The 27,893-nt window shown below is 36.4% G+C and overlaps 1 protein-coding gene across 1 annotated transcript; it reads left to right on the forward strand.

Moving 5' to 3' along the window:
- LOC121736761 lies at positions 1-27,793 on the forward strand (the record flags this gene model as incomplete). The annotated part of the gene is made up of 20 exons (XM_042128145.1): positions 1-76; positions 608-7,639; positions 9,540-9,718; positions 10,357-12,865; positions 12,914-16,303; positions 16,411-16,539; positions 16,642-16,901; positions 17,160-17,289; positions 17,479-17,625; positions 17,913-18,032; positions 18,646-18,791; positions 19,197-19,307; positions 19,436-19,557; positions 22,715-22,814; positions 23,009-23,072; positions 23,364-23,514; positions 24,369-24,419; positions 24,721-24,805; positions 26,727-26,801; positions 27,709-27,793. Coding segments are annotated over 20 exons (14,910 nt in total), but the record flags the coding sequence as incomplete, so codon positions are not given.
- Between the last annotated feature and the right edge of the window lie 100 nt (positions 27,794-27,893).

The raw sequence follows: 27,893 nt of genomic DNA on the forward strand, positions 1-27,893 counted from the left end.
TTTGTTGCAGAAATAAACGCCAACGAACATGTAGAAGCGTCAAGAATAAAAAGAGAAGGGATTTCCGAAAATAGGGGTATGTGTCAGTTTATTATTTTATTCTATTTATTTAGTTTATTGTAAATTTATGCTCGATCTTTATTTATTATTATTGCATATTGGCATTTTTTTCTTTCTTAACCTTCTCTAAATTGTTGTATAAATATATTATTTGGTGATTTCATTTTTAAAGACAAATATTTTACTTTTTATAGAAATACTGTTAGTTCATCATAACAGACAGAGATAAAAATGAATTATTAAATTTACATTTTCTTACATTTCTATTTAGTTTATTACTTCCAAATATAAAATCACCAAATGATAGAAGCATTGTATAGATTAGTGCTAACGTATTGAAAAATATATCTTTCTCTCTCTAGCTTGTATGTAGTAACCTAAGTTTTCTTTTCTATTCTTAATGCATTATTAATTGTATGTTTTTCTTTCTCTTTCAAATCTAATCCTCGGGTCGTGGTCAACTCCGAACTCAATGGACCTTGTAAAATACGCACCTACACTATCCCATCCGCGACTTGACGAAACGACCGATGTGACGAAACACCAGACCTGACAGTTCTTCTAGTGAACGACCAAAACCGAAATGACTATAACACGAAAATTGGGCGCTACCACAGCGTAAAACCTCTGATAGGACTTCTTACTTCCACGGCAAGAACGTTCATTCAAGATGGAGTTACGACTGAATTCGCCACGCAAATACTCGGCACCACACTGGACAACGGCAGAATATACGCCCAACTCCTTACTAAATCGTCGCTGGTCCTGTATAATAAGCCCTCGAACGTCGACGATGACCTGGTCCAGCCCACTCGCGTACACTCCGCCTTCGACGGAAAATGGAATCTGAAACAAGATCTGGGCATTGTAGATCCAGACAAATTCGTTTTAAAAAATACTGATTACTTGGCTCCTAGCAGTAAAATGGATATAATTTACGCCAGCAAGCCTGCCACCGATAGTTACAAAGCGTGGAATGCTCCTCCTGTAACATACGAAAACACGCCCGACGACAATCAAATATTTGAAGAACCTGAGGCACGCAAAGCTCAAATCGTCAAAGAAGAGCCCAAGTTTGAAGTATACAATTATCTCGATGGACCGAATATCGAAGGTGAAAAGAATATTGAACTTGTTCGTCCCGCGTTTTTAAATACAATTGAATCTTTGCATCGTCAAAGTAAAGCGTATGACACCGTAACTGAACCAGTAAAGGAAAGCGTAGAAAATGATGCTGATACAATAAATGAATCGAGTGTAGTTAAAGTTAAACCAGATTACGATTTACCGACCTTTACGATTAAAAATGAATTTTCTCCTATATTTTATTATATCGATAATGTTGAGTCTCGTTATTCACCTCAGCAGCCTTTACCACAAACGAAGTTACCTAAAAAGTTGTTTGGACAAAGTAGTGAACCAAAATCGAAAACTACGTTTACATACGCTGGTTTTGCCGATTTCACAACAGTTGTAGGTGATACGGTTATAATCTTTAGTCCAAATACAGAAACGGTACGTCAGCCAAATCCTGACGAAGTGAATGTTTTTTCTGTTTCAAAACCCGCTGAAAATTTTGCTACCAAAATAACATTCCTTTCCGCTGATATACCTGTCGCCACAGCAACTTATAATGCAGATGAAATAGTTTCAACCAGGGTTGCCATCTCTACTAGTAGTAGTAGTAGTAGTGAAAATAGCTCTGAAAGAAATCTTTATAATGACGAAGAAAGCCTTAAAAAAGTTATGTACAATGTTGATGATAAAATGCCTGATACAGTTCAGGTCAAATATAATAATGGGTTCGATTTAAATATTGACGTCATTCAGCCGTCAGAACCAGCTTATACATTTTCCGAGAGTTCTAAAAACACAGAAGACATTAGTACTGTACAAATTCAAGACTTCAGCTCGCGTGCTACCGAGCCCTTAGAAAATATTTCTCCTTCATCTACAATCACTACAACTCCTAAAGAGTCTGTTGTGACTGAAAGTAATTTAGATAACTCATTCACAAATCCTGCCGAGGAATCAGAAAATACAGCGGCCGAAGTTATTGAAAATAACGAGGAAGACGAAGAACAGGAGGAAAATGAAGACAAAAGAACTACTTTAGGTGACCAAGAAGTCAAGACAACAACTGAAAGTGGCCATAGTGATGAATCGTATGAAATCGAAACTACAACAGAAAATAAGTTGAATAAACACAAAGAAGTTTTCTGCACAGATGGCATTGAAACCTTATCAACAATGACTACAGCTTATAAGACACTAACATATTTAACAACATATTTCATACCTCTTGAAAGTACCGAAACAACGACTTCAATAAAATCCGATGTAGTAGTTGAAAGTAATGTTGGCTATCTGACCAATGTGGTATGTAAAACAAATATTGATATTGAACCTACGTCTGTTTTATCTAAAGAATATCAGAATACAGATATAAGCCACATAGAATCACCTGAAACTATCCAGGAAACCGATAACAATTTATCAACTCCTTCTTTAGAATCCGAATCAAATACAGAAAATATTGGAAAACTTACTGTACAAGTACAAGAGCAAGAGAAGGGTGAAGAAGAAATTACGACTCATGAAGATGTAACTACAGAAAAAATGCAAATAGAAAATGAACCTCCAGTACAAACATCAACTTCGAAAACTACTACAACGACAGAAAAAGCAGTTACAACTCATGTTGAAATATCTGTGACTACGGAACACACACCAGTAGATGACAATAAACCTAAAGAGGACGAAATAAATGATTCTGAAAATGAAATTGATTTAATTTACAAAACCTTATATACTACATATACCTACTTTACAACTTTCTTTGGAGATCAAACCTCTAGTGTTGCTAGCCACAAGTCTATTATAACAAATATTATAACGTCAACTGTTGATCTGTCTAATTTTGATCCGTCACTTTTCGATTCCTACAATGATGATGAAATAGCACCAACAAGTGTTATAACAGAAAAATCTACAGAAACAAATGCAATCAACAGTATAATTGATTTGGTAAAAAATAAAGACGTTATCGAGTCTGTTGAAGGAGATCAATCTTACAGCTCACAAACGCCTACACCTGTACTTGGGGAAGATGTCATAGCAAGCATTAAACCAGATGGTGTTAAAACATACTTTACTACCTACACATTCTTTACAACAATCTATGTTGGATCTGACGCAAATGTGTGTAGTCGAAGTGAAGTTTATACTAACTTTGTAGGACCAAATGAATTAGTACCATCAAAAACTAATCAAATATCTGCTGAAAATACTAGAGCTCAGTTTGATTTCAGAAATTGCAAACAAGTCAAAGGACTCACTGCACAAAATTCTGAAGAAAATTCTTCTGTTGAAAGTAGTGTTTCTTCAGAACAAGATAATATTAAAGAATTGAAAGAGAAAGATCCCTCGAAACCTAAGCCTATTGAGGTAGATATGCTGTTCAGTGTTGAATCCAATCCAATACTAAACGAAAATTCTTTTGTTACTGACATAAAATCTTCCTCTTCAAAAGGTGAAACAAAATATTTGGACAATAACAATGTTTTAGACGATCAAATAAGTTCAGAGAGTAATATAGAAGAAATATTACCATCACCCACACTCTTGCTCCAAACAAGTTATACTACATTTACATACTTTACTACTATGTACATTGGAAAAGATTCAAGTAAAGTGAAAAGTCGATTGGAAACTATTACAAATGTAGTAACAGAAACAATCTCCCCTAAGTCTGAACCTGAAGAAGTAAACAATTTGCCTATAACTTACTATACTACGTTTACATACTGGACTACATTATACAAAGACAAATCAACTACTATAACGAGCAGAGAAGAAATAGTATCTAATGTCGTCACTCCAACTCCGCAATCAATACCAACAATAAGCCCTATTGATACAACACCAATCGATGTAGTAAGTGATTTGCCACAAAAAGAGTTGTTAGACCCAATTAAACCATCTATGATTCAAGATAATTTGGAAACAGACGATGGAAAAGCTACGTTTTACACAACATATACATATTTTACAACCTTCTATGTTGGTAATACGTCACAAGTGCGAAGCAGTCTTGAAACAGAAACCAACATTGTAGAAAATACAAAAGTTTTAGAGGATAATCAGATAGGTCGAAAGGTTCCAACAGGAGGTATCGATAAGAATTTGATACAAGACATCGGTGACAAACCAATAGTTACTCCTACTAAAGTAAAAGAACAAATTGAGGCAACACTTTTGCCCAATGTTTCTGCTCCAGCATCGACTATATTACAAGGAACTTATATTGATAATTTATTTGCAGAAGTAAAGCCCGTTGCAAATAATGCATCTGAAACTACAACAGAAAAGAAAATTCTATTTTCACAAGTAGCAGTTATATCGGGAGATTCAACCATCGTTACTAATGATAATACAACTTTACCAGTAGATACTTCATCAACAACAACAACGACTGAATCACCTCAAATTTTAACTCCCACTCCCGATGTTATCGAAAGTTCTGTCGCTGAACCCGAAACCACAACTGAATATAAAGTAGAATCCGGTGAGGAGGAAGATGATGATTCAAATACAAGGAAAAAAGGCAGACTAACGTTTACTACCAAGAAACCATCATTCACCCCAGTTATCATTCCTTTCGCTTCACGGAATAGACCTACATTCAGCCCTAAACGTCAATCTATTCCAAGTAGTGCCACCACAATAACTCGAGCTGATTTCACCCCTACAATCACTGCTACACCAACACTAAAAGCCGTTAGAGCATCGAGTGGCTTCGGAGGTAGTAGAAAACAATCTGCCGTTCCTAGTTCATCAAGCCCTGGACGAAAATTTGCTGGTCGTGGCAGTTCTACTATAAACTTAAACGCTAATGTTCCCTCCTCAAGGCCTGGTTCATTCTCAAGGGGAGGAAGCATTCAACCTACATCAAGACGAACCGGATTCAGATCAAGCTCTCTTCGAAGTAATAGTTTGGATTTAGCTAGTAGATCTGCAAGTGCAAGAGTAATAAGACCTACAGCGTCATCTAGACTACGAAACGGAAGACAATCATCTTCGTTTTCAAATCAGCCAGCAGAGCAAAATGAATTTGAAACTTACGCAACTCAACAAGATGATGGAGTTACAGATTCTCTGGATGAAGTGACAGAAAACCCAAGGACCACTAATAATCCATTACTTAAATTTAGACGACCACCAGTTGCCAGGCAACCTGGTACAGCTATTATTCCGCGAGCTACCACATCTGCACCAAAGAGAAGTGCTACACCTCGTGGACGGGCAACCACAACTACTACAAGAAGAACAACTACTCGTACTACGCCTAATCCTTTACTTTCTTTACGAAGACAACGACCAAACGCATTATTCCCCAAAAGAAATCTATTTAAGCAACCAGAGCCCGAACCAGAAGAAGAAATAAGACAAGAAGAACAAAATGTTAGTGAAAGCGAAGAATTATTAGAAGAAGAGGAAGAATTCGACGACAATGATTATGATGCATCTAACAGGAAAGAGCAACAAGTAGCTACACCATCAACTCCTCAATTCAGGAGAACTGCTAATATAGTACAGATAAGACCATTCGCTTTCAAGCGACGTACCAAACGTCAGGTAGACTACGGTAATAGAAAGTTCACTAACTTCCGAAGACCTGCTTTAAAGTCTGTAAGCACTCGCAAACCAGAGCCTGAGCCTGAAACTGAACCTCCTGCGCAGACAGCACTAAAACCGAAATCTGGTCGCCGCATATCTTCAGGAAACCGCAGTCCATCTACATCTGCAGCTCCCAAATCCTCTGCCAGACAACCGTATATAGTACGAGGGGAGAGTAGAACAACAACTACATCAGCTCCTGCTTATAGAAGAGGTAACTCAAGACCATCCTCCAGGACGACTACCCATTCTTCACGACCAAAAGCACCTAGATTATCTCATAAAAGTACTCCATCCTCAAGATCTGGTTCCTCGCGTTCTTCTACGGGTAGATCCCGATCTCGAACTACCACAAGTAGACAAAGAAGTTCCTTCGAGAATCTAAGTGGAGAAAGATTTAATAAATACGACACTATTTTAAATGATGGTAAAATTACAGTTACTCATCAAATACCATTTGAAGTCACTGTACCCGTTGTAAATGGAAAAGTAACTGAATATAAAAACCTATTGACTGCTAAGCCGAAGGTTGAAACTCTTTTGCTTAATCAAATATCGACTTCTATTGGTATACTCGGCAACCAACAGCTAGTACTTGCAGTAGAATCAACTGGATTAGGTGATAATGGAGCTACTAAAATAACAAAATACGTCCTACATGAAACACCAACAACGACTGTTATTTTCACCCCAACAACAATAAGGGGTCGTAAAACTTCTTATTCACACATTTTACCTAGTACCATTTATAATGTCGAGCCAGTGGTTCAGACAATAGCGCCAGAAATAAATTCTAACGTACCATTAGCAAACTTACTACTCTCTCAATTACTTTTAGGAAATCAGCAGCCGGGTATTAATCCTCTATTGGCCTTACAAGGTCAAGCTTTATTACCTCAACAACCAGTAGTACAAACACCTGTAACAGAGTACAAAACAAAAACGACAACATATGTTACGACAGTAACCGATGCTAGGGAAACTGTTTTACCTATCACCTTCCGTGGTACACCCATATTAACGACAATCGTCGATCCAACAATCGAAGTCATTACTGCTACTGAATATTTCACTGAGACAGTTGTAACAACGCCGACAGTATTAGCGCCTCCTCCACAGTATAATTCACTACTTTTGCAACAGATCTTATTGCAACAGCAACAACAGCAGCAGCAGGCTCTTTCTTTACAAACGGCTAATCCTTTGCTTGGCTTAGCTCAACCTAACTTCAATCTTGGACAAAACAATTTACTGCCAAACCAAAATAATTTCCTTTCAAACGACAATTTAATCAATGATATTTACAGCAATAGTCCAAAACCAAACATTCTATCAGATTTGAATAGCAACGAAGAAGATTTTTCTGAGGATATTCCCATACCGGAGAGTGAAGAAGATGTACCTCCTCCCCCACCCCCACCACCAACACCACAACCTACTTCACCCCCTACGCATACTCGCAAACGTCATAAACATAAAGCTCAGTCTCCAGCCGCACATCCAACACCGCCGGCACCGAAAAAACTAACTAGCGTCGTCACTTTATATGTTTCTGGAAAACACCCCGGCGAATTTAGCACTGTTCTATCTACTGTGGTCAGTGATGATACACAAACAGTCAGAAAACGCGAGGCAATATATTATGAGGATGCCAAAATATTACCTTCGATATTGCCGACAATCGATCAGCTATCGAGCTCACAGGATGACAGTTTGCTTGAAAATTCCATTTACACAAATCTAGATAAGTACATTGAGAGCTCCTACAGTGATTCACAAGTTGAAACACAAAGTTTGGAAAGTATAGTCGGTAAAATCAGTGACCACGTAAACTACGACGCATCGCCTACATATGTTGTAAAATTCCAAACACCTTCGATGACTAGAGATCAAAAACAAAGTTCAATCGATGATAACTCTTGAAACCCAAGCAACTGATTAGGTATAAATAATGTTTTAGTTATTTATTTACTTTGTATGATAGTACGAATAGTGCCTTATAGATTAAGTTTTATGTATAAGAATAAAATACTCTTTAAACTTCAACCGTGTAGATAGTTAATTGTATGTTTATGTAAACCTAAAGCCAAACCTACGCGACCAGAGCGACTGCGAAGCGGGAGCGTCTGCAATGCGGGACGTTCGCGTCGGCATTGCAGACGCTCCCGCTTCGCGTCGGCAAAGTGAGAATAATCTACGGTTTCGCATCGTAGTCACGCAGGTGTGCACACCAGTTTTGCGTTGCGAAAACTCCCGTCCTGCGTCCCGCTCGCTTCCCGCGTTACTGACGCGTAGGTTTCGCTGAAGCCTTATTCTTCGTAGGATCGCCAAAAAATGTTGATATTGTTATCAGGTGTCGATTTTTTATGAAAATGTAATTTAGATAACTGTAGTTTATCGAATCACTGCCTAAGAATAAATCGTAATGTTTTAGGTGATAATAATTTTACACTTTGTAACTCTTATACTCATATTGCTTTACTTGTAAATTGCGAACGAAATAATAAACAAGTTAATCGAATTGATTCTTTTCTTTGTAATCCTATTATTTTTAAGTGACACAATATTACAAAAAAAAAGTGTTATAGTTTATATTATAACATCCGTGGTGTGTATGCACATGGTTGAATTATAATCACTTTTAACTGAATTATTATCAATATCAGAAACCACAATAATAATTATTACAAAATTTAACTGTTAAATTATTACTATTCCTATCTGAATTGACTGAATTGTATTACGATTTATCATAAAAATCGGTGAAGTGACTGTTTTATGTAAGTGATTATATATTATTTTTTTTATGAACAAATGATATTATTCAGATTTAATAAAATTTGAAATAACCTATTATTAACCTTATAATTGTTAATGAAACTTTAAATTCTAATAACTAATTTTAACACGACTACTTCAATATTGAAAGCAAGCCCAATACTTACAGACAGATTAATGAGTTGACGTATGAGCTTGACTAGTTTGACGAGACTAGACCTTATCTGAAGCTTCCAGGATTCCAATGGATGTTTCCTTCCCGAGTCTCCAACCATCTGAGAAGGTGAGTTTGTTTGTTATTTGTAAATGCACATTGTAATTAGAGGATCCAATTTTAATAGAAGACTTCTTTTAATTGGATTTGGATTCAAAATTATGTGGTGGCCCTATTTTATATAATTAAGCACATAGCATTTCGTAGTTGAAATGTTTTGCGCGTTATTTTTAGAAAAATTTAAGGAAATATAATTTTAATAGGGCAGCCATAGTAGCACCTTAGAACTGTAATATTATATTAGTAAATTCTGTAAATATTAATGTATATACACGGATAAATTATTGTAGCTAGTTAATTGCTTGTAGTACTGCAAGATATTATTGAGATTGTAGATTGAAGTAAAGACTAATATTAATAAAATAACAAAATTATACTATACCGCAATATAACGAAATGCTTGATAATAATTATAATGTATTTTAACCGTAGTTGAAAATACATAGTAAGGACACAATTTTTTTTTTGTTTTTTGTTTTGTAGGATTATTTTTTTAGTTCTTTTTTATTTTAATTCCCTAACAAAAGCATGTTTTGTGTACATAATAATATTTGCAAAGAAAAGGTTGTTTGAAGTATTAATTTAATAATTTCACTATGAAGTTTAGACTAAATAGAGAAAAAGTTTTTGAATTTCTTATATTATAGCACCATAGTTTCATTTGTAAATTATGAATTAAATACTAAGCGTTTTGTAAGTAAAGCAAATTTGATTTATATATTGTAATCTACATTAACAAATTTTACAGCATTTAACACAAACGGAATAGTTTTTGATAATTCCCCATGGCGGCCCGGGCGAGACATAGATGTATCTCAAGACAACGCAGAAGATGAAAGAAAGCTCAAAAATTTAGCAACAAGGATCATGTCTAACGGTGTAGAAGTACTGGTAAAAGATAAAGGATCTAATGATAGGACTGAACAGGTGATACATGTATAATTGTTTAATTTTATTTAAGAATGTAACATTGTGAATAACACTTATTATTCTAATGATTATTTCACAGCGGAGAGTTAAGCACATAACATCGATTAAGCCAACTTATAATCAGGTGACTTCAACTCCGAACAAGTCATTGATTTCTTCAGCAGTATCGACTGTTGTAAACCGCGAACATTTAAGTGTACACTATCCCTTACACCAATTTATGCAACATAACTATATAATCAAGACGTGTATGACGACATACACTTATTTAACAACAGTAGTTCAAAATAAACGAAGCGCAGTGTCAACATTTGAAACTATAGTTTCAGTGGTCACGACAGAATCGCTAACTAATGTGTACGCCTCCGACGTGTTTACTGAACTTAAGCCAACAAAAGTAAGGCTTATTACAGACCCCGAAATTAAACCGTGTCCTGGGTTTCTAGGTCCCTGCCGTCGACAGCAATTATCATATTACCTCAAACAAAATTTATATTTTTTGTAATAATTCAGAACATATTTTGCTTACTAACTGTTGTTCCTTTAATTGTGATTTTATTGTTTACATATTTAAAATATTATAAATTTGCTCATTTTGTAAAGTAATAAATAATTGACATATTTCTCATTTCCAGACAAAATACATGGACTTGAAAACTGTTCAGCCAACTCAAATGAGCAACATGTTTTCAAGTCAAATTCATAAAATTAACAAGAGAATAGACAGCGATGATGAAGATGGCTTTGAATTAATTCAGCCTTCAGAAATAAATCACGTACCCTGCACCACGAGATCTTGTTCATGTAGTCATACCAAAACAGAAAATTTGAAAACCAAATATACAAATATTAATGACTATAATTCTAATTCCCAAAAATATACAATGAAAACAACAAGGTTCAGTGACTTTAAGATAAAATCTACAATCAAAGAACCTGTCGATAAGAAAACACAGTATAGACCATATGAATATGAAAGTACATCTCAAATAGCTCCAACTGATAAGATTGTAGAGAAATATACTGAAGTAATAAGTGACTACTCAGATGAAAAGGATACTTCATCCATAGAGGCAAATGACCTCTTAACTAATGAACAAGCACCATCAATGAACCAACCAAACAAAACTGCAAGTCACAAAAATCCCATTAAACATAAAAACGAAAAGCCGCAAAAAGTTGATACGAATAAATTGGTGGTCGCTGAACTAATTAAACTTGGGTCTTTGGGTATAAAAGGTTTGAGCCAATTAGCACCCGTTGTAATAGAAAAAATGACTGGTGGTTTTATGAAACGCCATGACAATATCAATAAGACTGTAGTAAGTACAACAAGTACAACGACAGTCAAACCAATATTAACAATACATTCATACAATGCTAACAAAAGAATCGACAGCATGGAAACTAAGCAAGGAAGTTTTCCAATGTATATACCAGTAGATGATATGGAAACTGCGGAGTCTCAGGTTGCTTTTACAAATGCTACTTTACATCAGAACATGGCTTGGGCAGCGGAATTCAAAAATTCAAAACCCCACATATTATTAAAGTCCGTTCATGAAAGTCCTTTAGTAAATGGCGGGATTCCTATCAGTCCCGGAGACATTATAACTGCCAATTCTGATGTAATTGTTGGGAAACCTGCAGTGGGTGGACCTCTTACCTTAGGAGCAAGCGGACTCAAGATACATAATCATGTAAGTTCACCGCCTGTTGACAATTATGTTTCAGGTAATGAGCATTATGTCATTCGTGAAAATCGCCCTCAAAGTGACCAGATCATTGATGATTCTTTCGATTTAAGACCTCCTGAATTGTCTAAGCCTAGCAAAAATATACCTAGGCCCTTAAATCAGCACAGTGCTATGACACATGCTAAACAGCCAAATAAGCCTAATTTATCAAAACCACCTTCAAATGAGTTTAATAAGCATATGAGTAATAAAAATATACCTGTCCCACTTAACCATGGAAGACCCGCCTTTTTGGACTATATTCCATCTTTGAAAAGACCAAATGGGAATAACAACATGTTCGGACAATCTAGTTACCAAGTTACAGAAACTGACAAAAATAAAGAAGACATAGCCGACAATAGCCCAAGTTCATCTGAAATAGTAAGCAGTAAAATAATTGCTGATGGTGAATACTCTATTCTTGATCCCGATGATTCCATCACAAAACCGTTTTTGGTAGACATACAGCCGTCAAAAGTAGCTAATGTTTTAATTCCACATGGAAGTACTACTGCTTTAGTGTTTGCTGGTTCATCTGAACCACACAAGACTGGTAACTATGTTGACGCACCTCTTCCATATCCCGAACCAGGATATTTTGGTAGTTTTAGTATTGACGCTCCTCAAATGACGAATGTTCATAATGTGTCACCGAATAAAAATCAATTTTATGAAAGACCTGATGAGAAATATTTAAGTGGTTCATATAAAATCAATGATTCACCAACAGACAAAGAGAATTTCTTTATAAATGATCATAAAGTGAAGAATGAAAACAAACGTCCTAAGGATTATAGTAAAGTGCCACCTCCTACCAGCATCCAAGAGAGTCATATTAGAGTAGGTCCACAAATAACAGTTTATAATCCTGACGATTTCAAAAATGATCCAGACAAGTTCAATAGAATTAAAAACAATAATAAATCAAACGAATTAAAAGAAGTTATTGACAAGGAATATGAAAATTACTTAGCAGTTCCACCTCCGCCACCAAAATTAAATTATAACCAAGGGAGCTACCAAGAAAAGAGTAATTTTCATCACCAGAGGCCTACAGTGCACACAAAGCCAATTCATGATACTAAAATACATTTGAATATTCAGCATCCAATTCCCAATCAGCTGCCACCAAAAGTTACCTCTGAAGTTTATTTCGCTTCTCAAATGCCTAGCAGCGAGCCTACTTCCAGTTATACTATTAGCTTCCCGCCGCAATCACATTCAGTTAAAAATCATTTCCAGACCCCTGCTATTGATAACCATGACAAATATGTTTCTATCAATCAACAAAAACCAAATACGCAAAAAACTTTAACAAAAACACCTGGAAACAATGTGCATAAACCAATTAAAATAACTCCGGAGTCTGGAAATACTTTTGCACATACATTGAGCACTGCAACTAGTGTGGACACTATTAACACCCAGGGACACATCATTGGATCTAGCATAGCTGTACCTATAAGTACTTCGCAACAAAATGGACAAGTTAATGCAGATATTCCTATTGGAACTAATTTTGCAATAAAAGTTGAAGATGATCCAGCAAAATACGAAAGTGTCGCCTTACATGGAAAAATTTCTCCAACAATATCCAGTCAGGATAGCTATTCACCTTATAACCTTTATAATGATATGAAGAATAAACTTTCGAATAATCGAAATGCATATAATATTACAAATACTTTGGTAAGAGAAACACACTCACCTTCTAGTACGCAGCAACCACAAGGAGCTACATTTGATTTTGGCAATACACTGTCGTCGATTAATAGTCACGCAAATTTCCCTATGATGAATGATCATCAAGAATCTATTTACACTCATAAACAATCACCACACGTTCAAAAGGACGTGAAAGGATCAAGTACCGTAAACAATAAGTTTCTACCAGATAACCAGCCTCAAAACACACAAACTAATTCACATGGATGGTATTTGAGTATTTTAAATGAAAAAAATGTTAAGAAGATCAATGTTGAAACGTCGACAAGAGTAATGATTCCTCTCAACTATGACACAAACAGAGATAATTTACCTGAATTCGGTAATAAGTTAGCTGCAGCAGGCAAACCTCCATCTGACTTATGGGATCAAAAAACGAAGCATCCTATTAATAACTTTAATATTGGAAAACCATTCAGCAAAGTCAATGAAAATAAAATATCAAATGGATCTGCGTCATCACAATATCAACATGTTCAATATATTCCGTCTATTCCCGATGATAAGCAAATCACATATAATATACCAATTAGACATGTCGTACAGCCTTCTACAGTAACTACTAGACCACCGCCTCAGGTACAATCAGTGAAAGTCATTTATGAAAATGCAGATGAAGTTTATGATGGAGATGATTCATCTGAAGCAATTGGCGATGCAGATGGGGAAGTAAGCTCAGAATCAGTCAAAGTTCCTATTGTTGCTTCTTCTAATAATACGATTGAAATACACAATTTCCATGCAAATTCTGATAACAATGCCTCTTTAGCAAAACCTGTACAAAATAGTATAAAAGATACACAACCGAATTCAGAAACACAAACTGAAAAACCGTTTGGACTTTATACAAAGCCTGCGTATCATTCTAATAATATACAAACAGTTTTTAATAATGATCAATATAATAAACCTAGACCTTTTACAATTAACACAGCTATGACGCTAGATCATCAGTTGCAACAGCCTCATTGGCAAATAAACCAATTGATGGTAAATTCCACAAACGTGTCATATGAAGATAATATGGACTTGAATATAGGCGAAGAAATAAGTGCTAAGCCTGCGAGCACAACATCGTCTAACAATATTGAAAAGAATTTATCTAATAAATACAAATTATCTTCAAATGTGAACAACGGCATAAATAATGCTAGTATAATTACTTCCACAGTTCATATACATGATAAAAAACCAATTATAGTAAAGGTGTCTGAAAAAACTACGTTGCCTACATTTACCATCTCTACCCACCTAGATCGCAATAACTCAAAAACTGATATAATTGACTTATCACCACCTCCACCGACTTCAAACAACAATTTAAAGACTTCAACCGATGCAGAACAAATAATGGGCATGAGCCCACCACCTCCTAAGTTCCACTTACCTAATAGACATTCGCAGCGGAAACCGCCTCCTAAGCCTGTTTTACCAATTAGAACACCTCCTCCATATTTGGCTCTACCACCGAAGTCGTTGCCACCTAGACTACCAACGCAAAAAACTAGTAAAAAACCAAATACCCAAGAAGAAATATCGACATACAGACCAACTTATGATATCACGAATAAAGCGAAACGACCTTTGGGAAATCGGGATCAGCCTTCATCACAGTTATTACCTCCACCAATTCATCCTCCTACTATTATTGTAAAAGAAACCTCGAAGTCTACACAAATTCCAAATTCAGTTATATTCCCAACGCCACTATCATCTGGATGGTTAACTTCATCGGGTGTAGAATTTTCATCTGGTATAAATTTTGCACCTACCTCCGTTCAATTCCCAGAAATTGTATTGCCATCAAAAACAATAGATGACGCAGGAACTAAAGTACAAGACTATTCATCTGAAAATTCATACTCGTATGAATATGAAACGTCTGCTGAAACTGACAATAGTTCAGAGAAGAATCATGAGAGTGTGTCAGTATCACAAGAAAGTTCAAGTGCTAAACCGAGGCCTAGACCAGTTTATAAACCATACAGTAGTACAGAATCGTATGAAGACAGCAAGGAATACGAATCGAAAAATACGACCACAACAAGCAATTTAGGAAATAGAAACAGAACTAGAAGACCATATCCGATTCGAAATAACGACAAAAAATCAACGACGCCAAAATACAAACTCTCCACAAAACCGTTCTCCGCTATTAAACCTACTCGAACTCTTACTCGACCTGAAATTCTGTACCCGACAAGAACTGCGCCAGTTAACAAAGTAGTTAGACCTTTGCCATCTCAGCCATCTCCTGTACAAAATACATATGTTATTGAGAGTTCCGAATCTTCACCAGATGAATATTATGTAAAACCAACAGATCACTTTAATGAACCAACGATTACACCAGAAATCACTTCGATTATTGAAAAAACTATAACTTCTACACTTACAGTAAGTAAGGAAATTTTACCATCCAACAGTCACCAAACACACCACGCTGGCAATGAAATTAAAATATCAGATGATATAATTCCAACAAAAACAGAATTTAAAACAACTGTTATCACCCATACCAAAACTCTATCTGAGCCTCCAGAAACTGTGTCAAGTATTGGTTATGTCAATTTAACGCATACTCTGACTGTAACACATACTAAAACAAGCTTAGTTAGTCAATCTGAAGGAGCTATAACTGAAACTTTAGTTTTGACAAACACTGAGACATCTACGATCGTTGATGTAGTCACTGAAATATATACTCAAGTGTTACCAACAACTATTATTGAAACAGTGACTAAGCATATACCAGTTCAAGTTGAGCCTACATCAGTTCAAAACATACCATCAACTAAGATTGCTCTGGATGATATTTCAATGTCGTCTGAGGAGCGTGAAAATTATATTATTAAGGATAACGATGTAACAGAAAATATTCAAAAGATTCAAGACGCAGAAGAGGAAAAAGAAAATGATACTTTCTTTGTGGTCATGAATAAATCACAAAATGGTGGAAAATTACCTTCAATTAATACCGATATTGATACTGGTGACTATGAAGGTATTACAAGAAATGAACAGGTTAATAATAATGGTGTATCTCAAGTTTTGTTTGGAGAGATATTATTAGCTGGAGCACCATATTTGGAAACAACTAATGTCGGGCATACTACAGGTAATAATTATAAAACCAGATAATAATACTTTATTATAATATTATTATCTACTTAAAAATTGGTGAATAAAAGAACATTTACTTTCCTTGCAATTTTTCAGGAGTAGGATATAGCAAAGAATGCCAACCAGATTGCAAGGCTTCAAGAAACGAAAGGTGTCAAAGAATTGATGGCATCATGAAATGTGTTTGTAGACCTGGATTTGCAAGAATGTTCCCTGATCGTCCATGTAAACGTAAGACTCATGTTAATAAGTATATATTCATTAAAATGTCTTATATGATAGGCTGACTCATATCTTACATGAACAATTAATTTTGAATAAAACTATTTTTAGCAACTTACACATATTCAGTTAGTCTGGCTCTGGGATCGCGTGGTAATGAACGTTTGCGATTCGATGAAAAGCTCTCTGACAATTCAAGCAAGGAATACCATGATCTGGCTGTATCGTCATATGAGGGTATCAACAGAATGATCATGCAATCAGACCTACGTGACGTCTATCATGGTGTACATATCACGAAGTTCCACCCTGTTGCCATTACATCTCCTAAAGGAGACTACGAGGGAGTTGTCAATGATTTCTATGTACAGGTAGATAATACAAATGATCCATTAACACATTTTCTACTATCAGAGAAGTTGATTCATAGGCACATGGTGGACCTGCGTAATTTGGTCGCGTTATGTCAAACCCAGCCGCAACTAACATTGAATTGACATAATCCGACCAAATTACCAAGGTCCATCAACTGCTTATGAATAAATTTCTTCGATGGTACATAGTCTGAGTGTCAAGATATTTTTTTGCAAAAATGTAGTACCTGCAATAAGTAAATAATGTCCTTGCAGCTCTCTGATAACGCCCACGAAAGCCGTTTGAAGGAAGTGATAGAGAAATACCTGAGACACAACAATTTCAGCTTAGGAGGTACACCGATCCATGCTGCAGAAACGCTCTTGGATAGATTGAATGTTAGCGGTATGTATTTCTAACTGAGTTTTGTCAATGCATTCAAATTCGAGATTAATGCACAAGTTATGGCAATGGTTTGTACCTTCAGCTTAAGGTCTCTCTTCGTACCAGCGATATATCAATCATTTATCTATGGCTCAAGCTATTTAAATATTCTGTTGAAATGCAATTCGTCTAATAGCACGTCGTTTGCAGATTTCGACGAGTGCACCAGTCGTCAGTTCCACGACTGCTCCGAGCACGCTCGCTGCTTCAACCTCCGCGGCACTTACACCTGCAGCTGCTTGGAGGGCTTCGCTGACCTCAGCGTCAATACCATGTACCCCGGTCGGATTTGCTCATGTAGGATAGTAGTAGTATAGTATTTTACAACACTATTTTTATTGTGTCTTTTATTTACTTAGATTTTTTATTGTTGAAATTTTTTAAGTTAGCGAATAATATTACACAATTAAATTGTTCGTCTAGGGACCGGCTTAGATAGAGCTTTTGAAAGAACGTGAGCTTTGATGATTCTTTGAGTAGTCCAGGAGTACGACTACCGAATACTATTATTTTTTAATGCAAGCAGAAATATTAACCGCGATGGTTTATATGTATATATAAACCACGATTTTATAATGTTTTAGCGGAGGCCGTCGGCTGCGCCGGCTGCAACTACCACGGCACGTGCTTTGAGCGTGAGAACATGATGATCTGCGAGTGCTTCAAGTGGTACTCCGGGAGAACGTGTCAGGTCAATTTGAAGGGTATGTAATATAGGTAATGCCCATACATGAACGCCTCCGTGGTCTAGTGGTATAGAACGCGGCTCTTGACTCGGAGGTCGTGGGTTCGATTCCCGCGTTGGAATCATGTTATTTCCAAGTTTGGTTAGGACAATGTAGGCTGATCACCTGATTGTCTGACAAGTAAGATGATCCATGCGTCGGATAGGCATGTAAAAAGTCGGTCCTGCGCCGGTCGTTTTGGTCTTCCGTCCCACTGGGTTATGAGAGTAAAGGAATAGTGAGTGCTCTTGTGTACTGCGCACACACTTGGGCACTATAAAATTTCTCCTGCGTAGCTGGCCTGGTTTCATTGAAACCGGCCACCGTCACCGAAACCGATGTGGGAGCTATTATTATTGTAGTTATGGATGCAAAGATAACTTTAAATATGAAGCGATTGTCCTACATAGAATCAAAGGCAACTTCAACTATTTTCTGCATACGGCATAATGCAACCCTAGCCATACGTCCTTATGACTTATGACTAAAGGATGAGATCCCGGATACAAATTAAACCCCTAAATAATATTTTTTCACCAAATCTTTAAGTATCGCTTTCTGCGATTTGAATTATTGTGACCATATTTTACAGCGGTCCTGATCACTGTGACGTCGATCGGCGCGATAGTGATCATAGTGGTGACCATCTACGCGTCGAAGCGCTGCTGCTGCCAGAAGGGCCCAGCGACGCAGACCTTCGTTATCGGATGCATGCAGGGCATGCCCAGCTTACATCAGGTAATTTTCTTCTTCTTCTTTCTTCTGCCTTGACAAAATTAGTATTGCATACTCTTTTTGAACGTCAAATCTGCTGATGCTTGTCACCGTTTAAAAACTCTACAACGGCTGAACCGATCTGGCTAATTCTAGTCTTGAAAAATTTGTGGGAGTCCGGGGAATGTTTGTACGGTGAGAAAATATATTAAATGGGAAGTGATACTAAGCTCACCGGGGTATAAGTTTAGAAATTAATAAAGTTTAGAAAATATTTTGTTTTGAGATTAAATATATTTCTGGTTGAGATGTTAACCAAATTATTAACTTGCATCGTTGTACTTAACATTTTAACGGTAACCTACTTGCGCCAGATTTTATCTCAACTTATTAAACGGTATTTTGTGAGTTAATTTTCGTTTGTACCAGGGTAACATACCGAAGCAGAGGGCAGACCGTCGCGCGCTGATAGCCGAGAGAGCGGAGGTCGCAGAGACTTGTAGTGTGCAGAATACCTCGCTGCCTTATATACCGAGCAAGGTAAAAAAAAAATAGATACTTAGTAAGTAATGAAAATATCCACAGCCGAACATATAACCTCCTCCTTTTTGGAAGTCGGTTAAAAATATTCTATATATTATATTAATAGGACATTCTATTCAATTCAGCAACATCGTTCCCGATCTAGCAGTAAGAAGTTGTCATGTATGGGCGCTCCACCTGCGCACGCGCCGCCGCCGCCCCCCGCACCCGCCGTCCTCATACCCCGCGCAAGGCTGCATCATGACAGGTAATTTTTTTCTTTTTTTTTCGAAAGGGTCTAAGCTACTGGTCTGGTTAAGACCATGGTAATTGGTAATATCATTATTGATAATTATACTTTTAAAAGTGCCTCGTCTTTGTTTTAAAGACGGCGAGGCACTTTTTGCACCACCTTAAATATCCGCTAAACGATACTACTAGGCAATCGATATACATGTAACAATACTAAGTGATAATACGGTGTGTATGTGTCCCTTACACTGAGTTCACTGTGAAAGTAGCTGCACTGAAAGTTTTTTGTGATTTGTATGTGCAAGCGCTCAACATCATGAATTTTCCCATACAAAAATAAAACACGTACTCTTTCAGCGCTGCTACTTTCAAAGCGAACTCTACATAGGGGACTCATACACACCCTAAAGTATTATCACTTAGTTTTGTTACACGCTGTTGACAAGATACATATTATACATTATACTAGCTGTTACCCGCGACTTCGTCCGCGTGAACAAAAATGTGAAAAGTTGATAACGAAGACAGAAAATTTTCTACTCTATTACAAAGACAGCAGCAGCCTGTCTGTATGTCAATCTCTAGGCTGTATCTCTAGAACCGCGCTAGCTAGACAGTTGGCATTTTCATAAGCTACGTTTTTCTGTTGCTACTAAAACTTCATTAAAAACAAAGTAACTTAATTATATTTGAAGGAGGCTTCCATACAATCAATGCCTTTATGCACGGATTTTTATGCACTTTTCACCAATCGATAAAATGATTCCTCGGGAGGTTCAGGCATATAATTTGTTGAGTTTCTATGTGCATTTGAGTAAAAAATATTAACATTTGTCAGAGGTGTCGGAAAAAATTAAGCCATCTTTTGACGAAAACGCTGCCCAAGCCCTATGAGATGTGACATAACAAAACAAGACATAAAAGGCCGGCAACGCACCTGCAGCTCTTCTGATGCTGCGAGTGCCCATGGGTGACGGAAATTGCTTTCCATCAGGTGACCCGTTTGCTCGTTTGCCCCCTTATTTCATTAAAAAAAAAAATACAGGGACGAAATATTCCCCTTTTCTAAATCTGCAAAAAAATCGCTCTATATAATATTGTCTATCCTTGTAGGTTCTATGTTTATTATAGATTTCAGAAAATTGGTTATGTATAATGCGGTAAATTGCACATAGAACTTACGCTGAAGTTAGCTGGTACCGACTAAAAAAATATGAAGATTGATCAAAGATTTAGTTGAGGTGTCCCAAAAAAAGATCCAGGAGTTCCAATCAGATCACCACTTTCGTAAGCATGATACCAAATTCAGGTTATACCCTATACAGCAACAAAAGAATTTTGAAAATCAGTCAACAAACGGAGGAATAATAATAAAGGCACGCGTTTTGAAGTAACATACTATGGGAAATACCGTTAATAAGGTTATAATGTGACGATGCATGGCATAATTATAGTGATGATGATGATGAATAATATAATTGATACATTTACTTAGGTAATATGCTTTAAGTTGTTGAAACAACATCCAAATTCCCGAATATATATCTATAAGGATTCAATAGTTCTAAACAGCACCTTCGGAGCCAGGGTATATTCAGTGCAAATTCTTATTTTTTGGTAGTGTATGCTTGAAATCCTTCTCAAAAAATTAAAATCACGATATTGTTGATGTTTCCATATAAATTTCAAGGGGTCCCCTCGATTTCTCATGGATTACATCATCAGATCACCACTTTATGAACATGGTATCTAATTTGGACCATTTCTTATGCAACAACAAAAGAATTTCGAAAATCGGTCCACAAACGGAGGAGTAAAATACATAGGTAAAACATAAAAAAGTAAAAAATATCCTCCTCCTTTTTGGAAGTCGGTTAATAAGTAGCCTAAGTTACTCCTTATTACATCAGCTATCTGCCAATAAAAGTCCCGTCAAAATCGGTCCAGCCATTTCGAAGATTAGCCGGAACAAACAGACAGACATACAGACAGACAAAAATTCTAAAAATTATTATTTTGGTGTCTGTACCATCAGTAAAAAACGGTTATTTCAAAATTACAAACAGACACTCCAATTTTATTTATATGTATAGACTAGCTGTTACCCGGGACTTCGTCCGCGTCAACATAATGTAAAATACGTAGGTAAAAAATAAAAAGTAAAATATGTCCTCCTCCTTTTTGGAAGTCGGTTAAAAAGTAGCCTAAGTTACTCCTTATTAAATCAGCTATCTGCCAATAAAAGTTCCGTCAAAATCGGTCCAGCCATTTATGAGATTAGCCGGAACAAACAGACAGACATACAGACAGACAAAAATTCTAAAAATTATTATTTTGGTGTAAGTACCGTCTAAATATTCAAATGCATGTAGTAAAAAACGGTTATTTTAATATTACAAACAGACACTCCAATTTTATTTATATGTATAGATAATAACTAGCTGTCCCGGCAAACGTTTCTTTGCCATAATATAAAGTATTTCGCCCATATTATTTTATTGAAGTGACTAAATAAGTAGACATACCATGGCAACGTCCATCGCTATCCCGTCGCACTGTAAACAATGGTCGCCATAAGTCTCGAGTTGTAATAATTGACTATTATTTATTCAACAAATGCACTTATCAATATAAAGATACCCAGTAGCCGATTCTCAGACCCACTGAATATGCATATAAAATTTGGTTAAAATCAGTAAAGCCGTTTCGGAGGAGTACGCTATCTAACATTGTGACACGAGAATTTTATATATTAGAGATAATCATCCTCAGAGTCTATCATGAATCTTTAATTTAAGAAGTGACTATGATCTTTATATTTCAAAAGTGTATGTATGGCAGATGTTTACATAGATATCGTGTCGTCACGACATACAATAATTTAACTTTAATATCTTTATAGATTCCACTGCTGAGGTTTTCTGGCACTTAAAAGACTTTAGGTATTTAATGTCTTGGATAAAGCAAGCTGATATGATTTCTGGGAAACTTTAAAATTGGATAAATATTAAAATTGTTAAAAATGGCGTGAAAGCTATAATTTTCCTTTTTCCTTGATTTTTTTAATCAAGAAAACTGTAAAATTTGATAAATTATTAAAATTCTTAAAAATAGTCATTAATTTTTTTTTTAATAAGTAAGTATTCCTAATTTTGATATAATGTTAATTTCAGCCGAGACAACCTATCCAGAAAGAAGAGTCTTGAAGCTTGCAACGAGGCGAAGCTGATCAGCTACCTGGAGTCCGGAGCTAACAATTCCATTAATGATGAGGTAATATAATAAGTCTTAAGTATAATCTTTCAAAATCGGTAAAATTTAAGAAGGAATTAAGAATCACTATAATAATAATAATAGCTCCCACACCGATTTCGAACGTCAACAATAAGTGTAAAAATAATATAAAAAACAATGAATGTACGAGAATTATTATGAAGATTGTAAAAAAAATATCTCTGACTTTTCAGATGCGTCGCAAGCACAGCATGGAGTCATCATACAGTGTCAACAAAGAGAAGCCGAACAAACAAGGTAAGAAAATAAACTATTTGAGTCTGTACGCCCTACATTTTGAAAAAAACAAGTGAAATTGTAAAATGGATTAATGACACGTCCGTTCCTAATAATAAGTGATAATTATTAGTGTGTAGTACAACATAAGAATCATGGTTAATGAGATACTAAATTCTTAAGCAAAATAGTAAATAGTTCAATTCATAGTTCGTTATAAGGACATGAAAAATTTTATTTTTTAAAATTTTATTAAATTTAAAAGGCTTTTTCTAGTTCAGAAAATATTTCCAAGTTCTACGTATGTTACAGGAGCTCTCGTGTCAGCGGGATTCAAAGTGTCCACGACGGTGCGTCCTGATGAGTCAGCTCTGAAGGATGACAGAGATGACGCGTCATCCATCAACAAGACAGACTTGGAAGCCGAACTGTCGCGCTTCGACACACTTAGGAAAACATACAGGTTGGTGTAGCTGCCCTGCGGGGCTAGCCAAGTGGCAAGCATTCGTAAACGCTAACGCCAACGCCAACGCCACAACATGTATGGGATTTGACATTATAGTTTGTGCGTTTTAAGATGATATGGGTGACAGTTTTCATATTCCTTGCTACGGGGTTTTTTACAAGAAAACAAAAAAAATCTAAATGTAAATAAATGTAATAAATTATATTCCATCTACAAAAATAATTCCTATAATTGTAAATGAATAAATATGAAAAGTTGCTAAATGCTAACTAAATGCTAAACTATTAATATAAAATTATAAATATTAACTGTGAAATAGGAGTATAAAATTATTGTTATGAAAACATTTGAAAAATGTCAGATGCATGAAAATTTAAACGGAACTTATGTCAATAGAGATTGACTCTGTTGAAACTTGAATCGAAATCAAATCGATAAAAAAGGGCGGCCATCTTAAATCGCCGGCACCAATGAAATGTCAGTACGAAATCGATAATTTCGATTGCAATTCCTTTACGAAGTGATTCGATATTTTTAAATTATCGATTAATTTTTGTTAGGTAACTTCCCTACTATTGTCAATTATAATGTGTCACGCATATCATCATAAAACGCACAAACTATAGTATTCGCTAGCGAAGCGATGACTTATGTCAAATCGCATACATTTTGTTAGATGTTCGTTAAAATACATTGCAGGCGGAATCATGCCGAACTTCCGCCGCGGAACTTCGGCATGGTCGGACGGCATCGGACACTTAGGCGTGGATTTGTCAATGCGATTTAGAGAATTGCGACAATCATATGGGATTAGTAGTTAAATTAGAAATAATATTATTTTTTTGTTTCAGTCAAGAAGACATGTCAGAGTGGACGGACGCTGAACGGCGTATAGGAGAGCTGTAAGTAACTTAGTACTTTTGCAGCTCCATCTGTGATCCATGTGAAAACAGAACCTTTTGGAAACAATAATTTTTTTGAAAATCGAAAAAATAGCCTAAGCGGTACCATAGCAGCATTAATTACCCATCTTCATTCTTAAAAATGTTCATATTATAGCAGATATAATTTATTTTACAGCAGTGCGTTGTGTTGGCAGTATGTGTCTATTGATATGCTCAAACTAAAATATACAGATCCAATAGTAACCTCTCGAAGTGTTATAAACGGGAGAAGAGAACACACCCCATGTTTTTTTTTCAGGACGCTGTCAGAAGCTCGGTCTATCGGTGGAACTCTCCCAGCCAGCACTGGCAGAGCTGCCTCCTCTACACGTCTTACTCATCAGGTACTTTACCCCTTGTGGCTTAATATTATTATATCTTTCTTAGGCCCAATTTCACTAACGACTGTCGAAGCTAATGCTTGATTTAGTATCACGTTATCTCTTTCGTTTTTCTTATGAATGAAAGAGAAGACATTACTTTTTAACAAGCTGTTAAGCCTAACAGTTGGTAAAATTGGGCCTTAGTATACTACTACTATTAGACACCAGTAAACAACATTGAATGTGTACCAAATTGTAGTTTTCACTTTTAGATGTCTTTTAAGCCACCTTGAGTTTTTTTGTAACAAAACTTATTGTAGTAATAATATGTACCTATAATATTTGATAACCTGTGTGATATTCCTTCCTGGTGCCATCGATGCCTAATACATACGTAATACCAAAATCATTTTCTCATATGAAAATATTTAACTTGTTTGAGTTATTTTTCAGCCTAAAATAGTAATTATCTAGGTTCCTGCGCCAAAAATTTACTACAAAATATTTAAACACTAAAAAATATTGTTTTGTTTGTTGTTTATATATTGTTGTTGTATTGTTTATATATTTTTAGTGCTTAAATATTTTGTAGTAAATTTTTGCGTAGGAACCTAGGTAATTACTATTTTAAGATGAAAAATAACTCAAACATGTTAAATATTTTCGTATCAGAAAATAATTTTGGTATTACGTATGTATGAGAATTTCGATGGCACCCGGCCTCTTAACAACTTAGTTTTCACAGTAATTTTTATAGTCTATTCGCGCTAAGAACCTTATATTGACCAATTAAACTAATAAATACGGAGGCATCAGTAATTAATTTTGACATTTCAATCTTATCGCAAACAGACTATAACATTCGCACCCTATGGCTGCGTTTCCACCAGAGATGTGTTGCGAGGAATGTGTTTTTAAGGAGTGAGCACACTGAGACGGGAGGTGCCGGGGCTCAGCGTGCCGGGGCTCATCGCAAAAATCCGCCTCCATACAATTTGTATGGAAGCGGAAATCCGCTGCGCCCCGACACAGTGTGCGATACGCGCATCCGCTTCCATACAAATTGTATGGAGGCGGATTTTTGCGATGAGCCCCGGCATGCTGAGCCCCGGCACGGCCCGTCTCAGTGTGTTTGCTCACTCCTTTAAGAGGATTCCACACCGCCATTTTTTCCATACAAACGTTGTCCCCTGTTTCCTCCCTGGATAATGCTAGTAGAGTTATAATTTTTTTCCTGAATATCTACGGCCACTAATACAATGTCCCTATGTTTTCTTTTTTTTCATAATTTAATTATTTAATAAGATATAAACGTTCAAAAACCCAAAAAAATGGCCAGATTTTCCACTGTGTTCAAACGTCCAGAAAACAGATTTGGATAGATTATACAAAAAAAGCAAAACATAGGAACACAGCTCAAGCCTTTTTTTAATCTTTAATGAAAAAAGTACTTAAATCGGTTAAGTTTTGGAGAAGGAATCAGGGGACAACGAATCGTTGATTTTCTGGATTTTCTGCAGTTGTCTCTATCGCGTTCTGCGGTATAGGCTTGAGGTAAGGGAGACAGCTATAGATATTACACGTACTTTTTTTTCATTTCTCTAGCCGCTGTGGTATCCTCTTAAGGTCCAATAGCATCGCCGCGCTGAGCGATGTCATAGTCTGTCATAGTCATGGCGAGCTCACGTCAATGAAGCGATGCAATTGGTTCTAAAAAACACATTCCTCGCAACACATGTCTGGTGGAAACGCAGCCTAAAACCAGGAACCTTGGTCAAATTGCATTCGATACTTTTTATAAGGTTACTCATCAAAATGAATAACATTTTCTACGCAACAATGTGAGAGATACCAAAAATGTAAGGGATTTCCTTACATTTTTATGGTATCTCTCTCGCAATTCTCGAATGCAATTTGTCTAAGCACCCTACCCTATCTCCAGGAGAACACGATGGCGGAACGCGACCTGGGCTCCACCTTCCTCCTGCCGCACGTCCACCTGTACAAACCCGACCTGGTACTGCACTCTACCACATCACCCTTTGGCTTCAGTCTCGAAATCAGCGGGCAGCGGGGCGGGAGCGGCGGCGACGCGGGAAGCCGTCTAGTACGCCGCGCCGCTGCCTTCGATGCCAGTTTTATACAAATCTATACCTTAGAACGCGCCGCTCCCCCGCCGCCGCCGGCCCGCTGCCCACAAAGTTCGACGCTGAGGCCTAACAGCGATTCGCACGTCCAATCCAAACTCGTGAAAGAACGATCTAGAGTAGACGTAGAATCATTTAGTGATAGCTTATGCACTAAGTCTAGCTTCGGATAACTCACTTCTCTCCGTCATCCGTAAATTCGTTCTGATTCTGATAGGACGAAGTGCAAAAGCGCTCGTAAGATGGCTTTCTGATCCTTGCCGCATGCGACAAGAAATCAAATAAAATGCCACATTATGACCTAAACTATAGGTTTCATTTTGCTCTAGCCTCTATGCCACTTCAAAGCAGTGGCGGCATAATATGGGTCACTAGACCATTGTTTGAAAATGGAACCTAGAGCCTAGTCCGTAAAGTGACATTTTATTTGAATTTTTGTCGGTCGCAGTCGCTTGCGGCAAAGATCGAAAAGTCACCTTTCGGCCATCATAATATAATATTATGTGCTACGTGGTTTTGTCGAGAAACCACGTAGCACATAATATTATATTATGATAGTTTTAGTCTCCACATGGTTTCCTTATCAGCCGTTTCTAGCGATTTAATGTTGAATATTCTCATAGCCACAAATACTCCATTACGATTTATTTTGGTTCAAATATATTATTGCCTATAATTCTAGTAATTTAATTGTCACATATTAATTGCGCAAGCAGCAAGCTCGAGTTTTCTATTAACATTGAGTATAATTTTCTTAAATACAATTTTATTTTTCAGACTAGCGATGTATCAGAGTTCGATTCCCTATAGTAGAAAAATGAAGATACATCACGCAGTCCAGCCAACCTTCAAGAAAGCCAACAAGAAGAACTTCACAGAAAAAATAAAGAGAGTAAACGGTAGAAAATAATTTTCTCAGAAATAAAATATTTTACGCTCACTATAATCCAAGTTAGTCCGGG

Source organism: Aricia agestis, chromosome 19 (genome assembly GCF_905147365.1).
Source record: "Aricia agestis chromosome 19, ilAriAges1.1, whole genome shotgun sequence".
NCBI classification, from domain to species: Eukaryota; Metazoa; Arthropoda; class Insecta; order Lepidoptera; family Lycaenidae; genus Aricia; species Aricia agestis.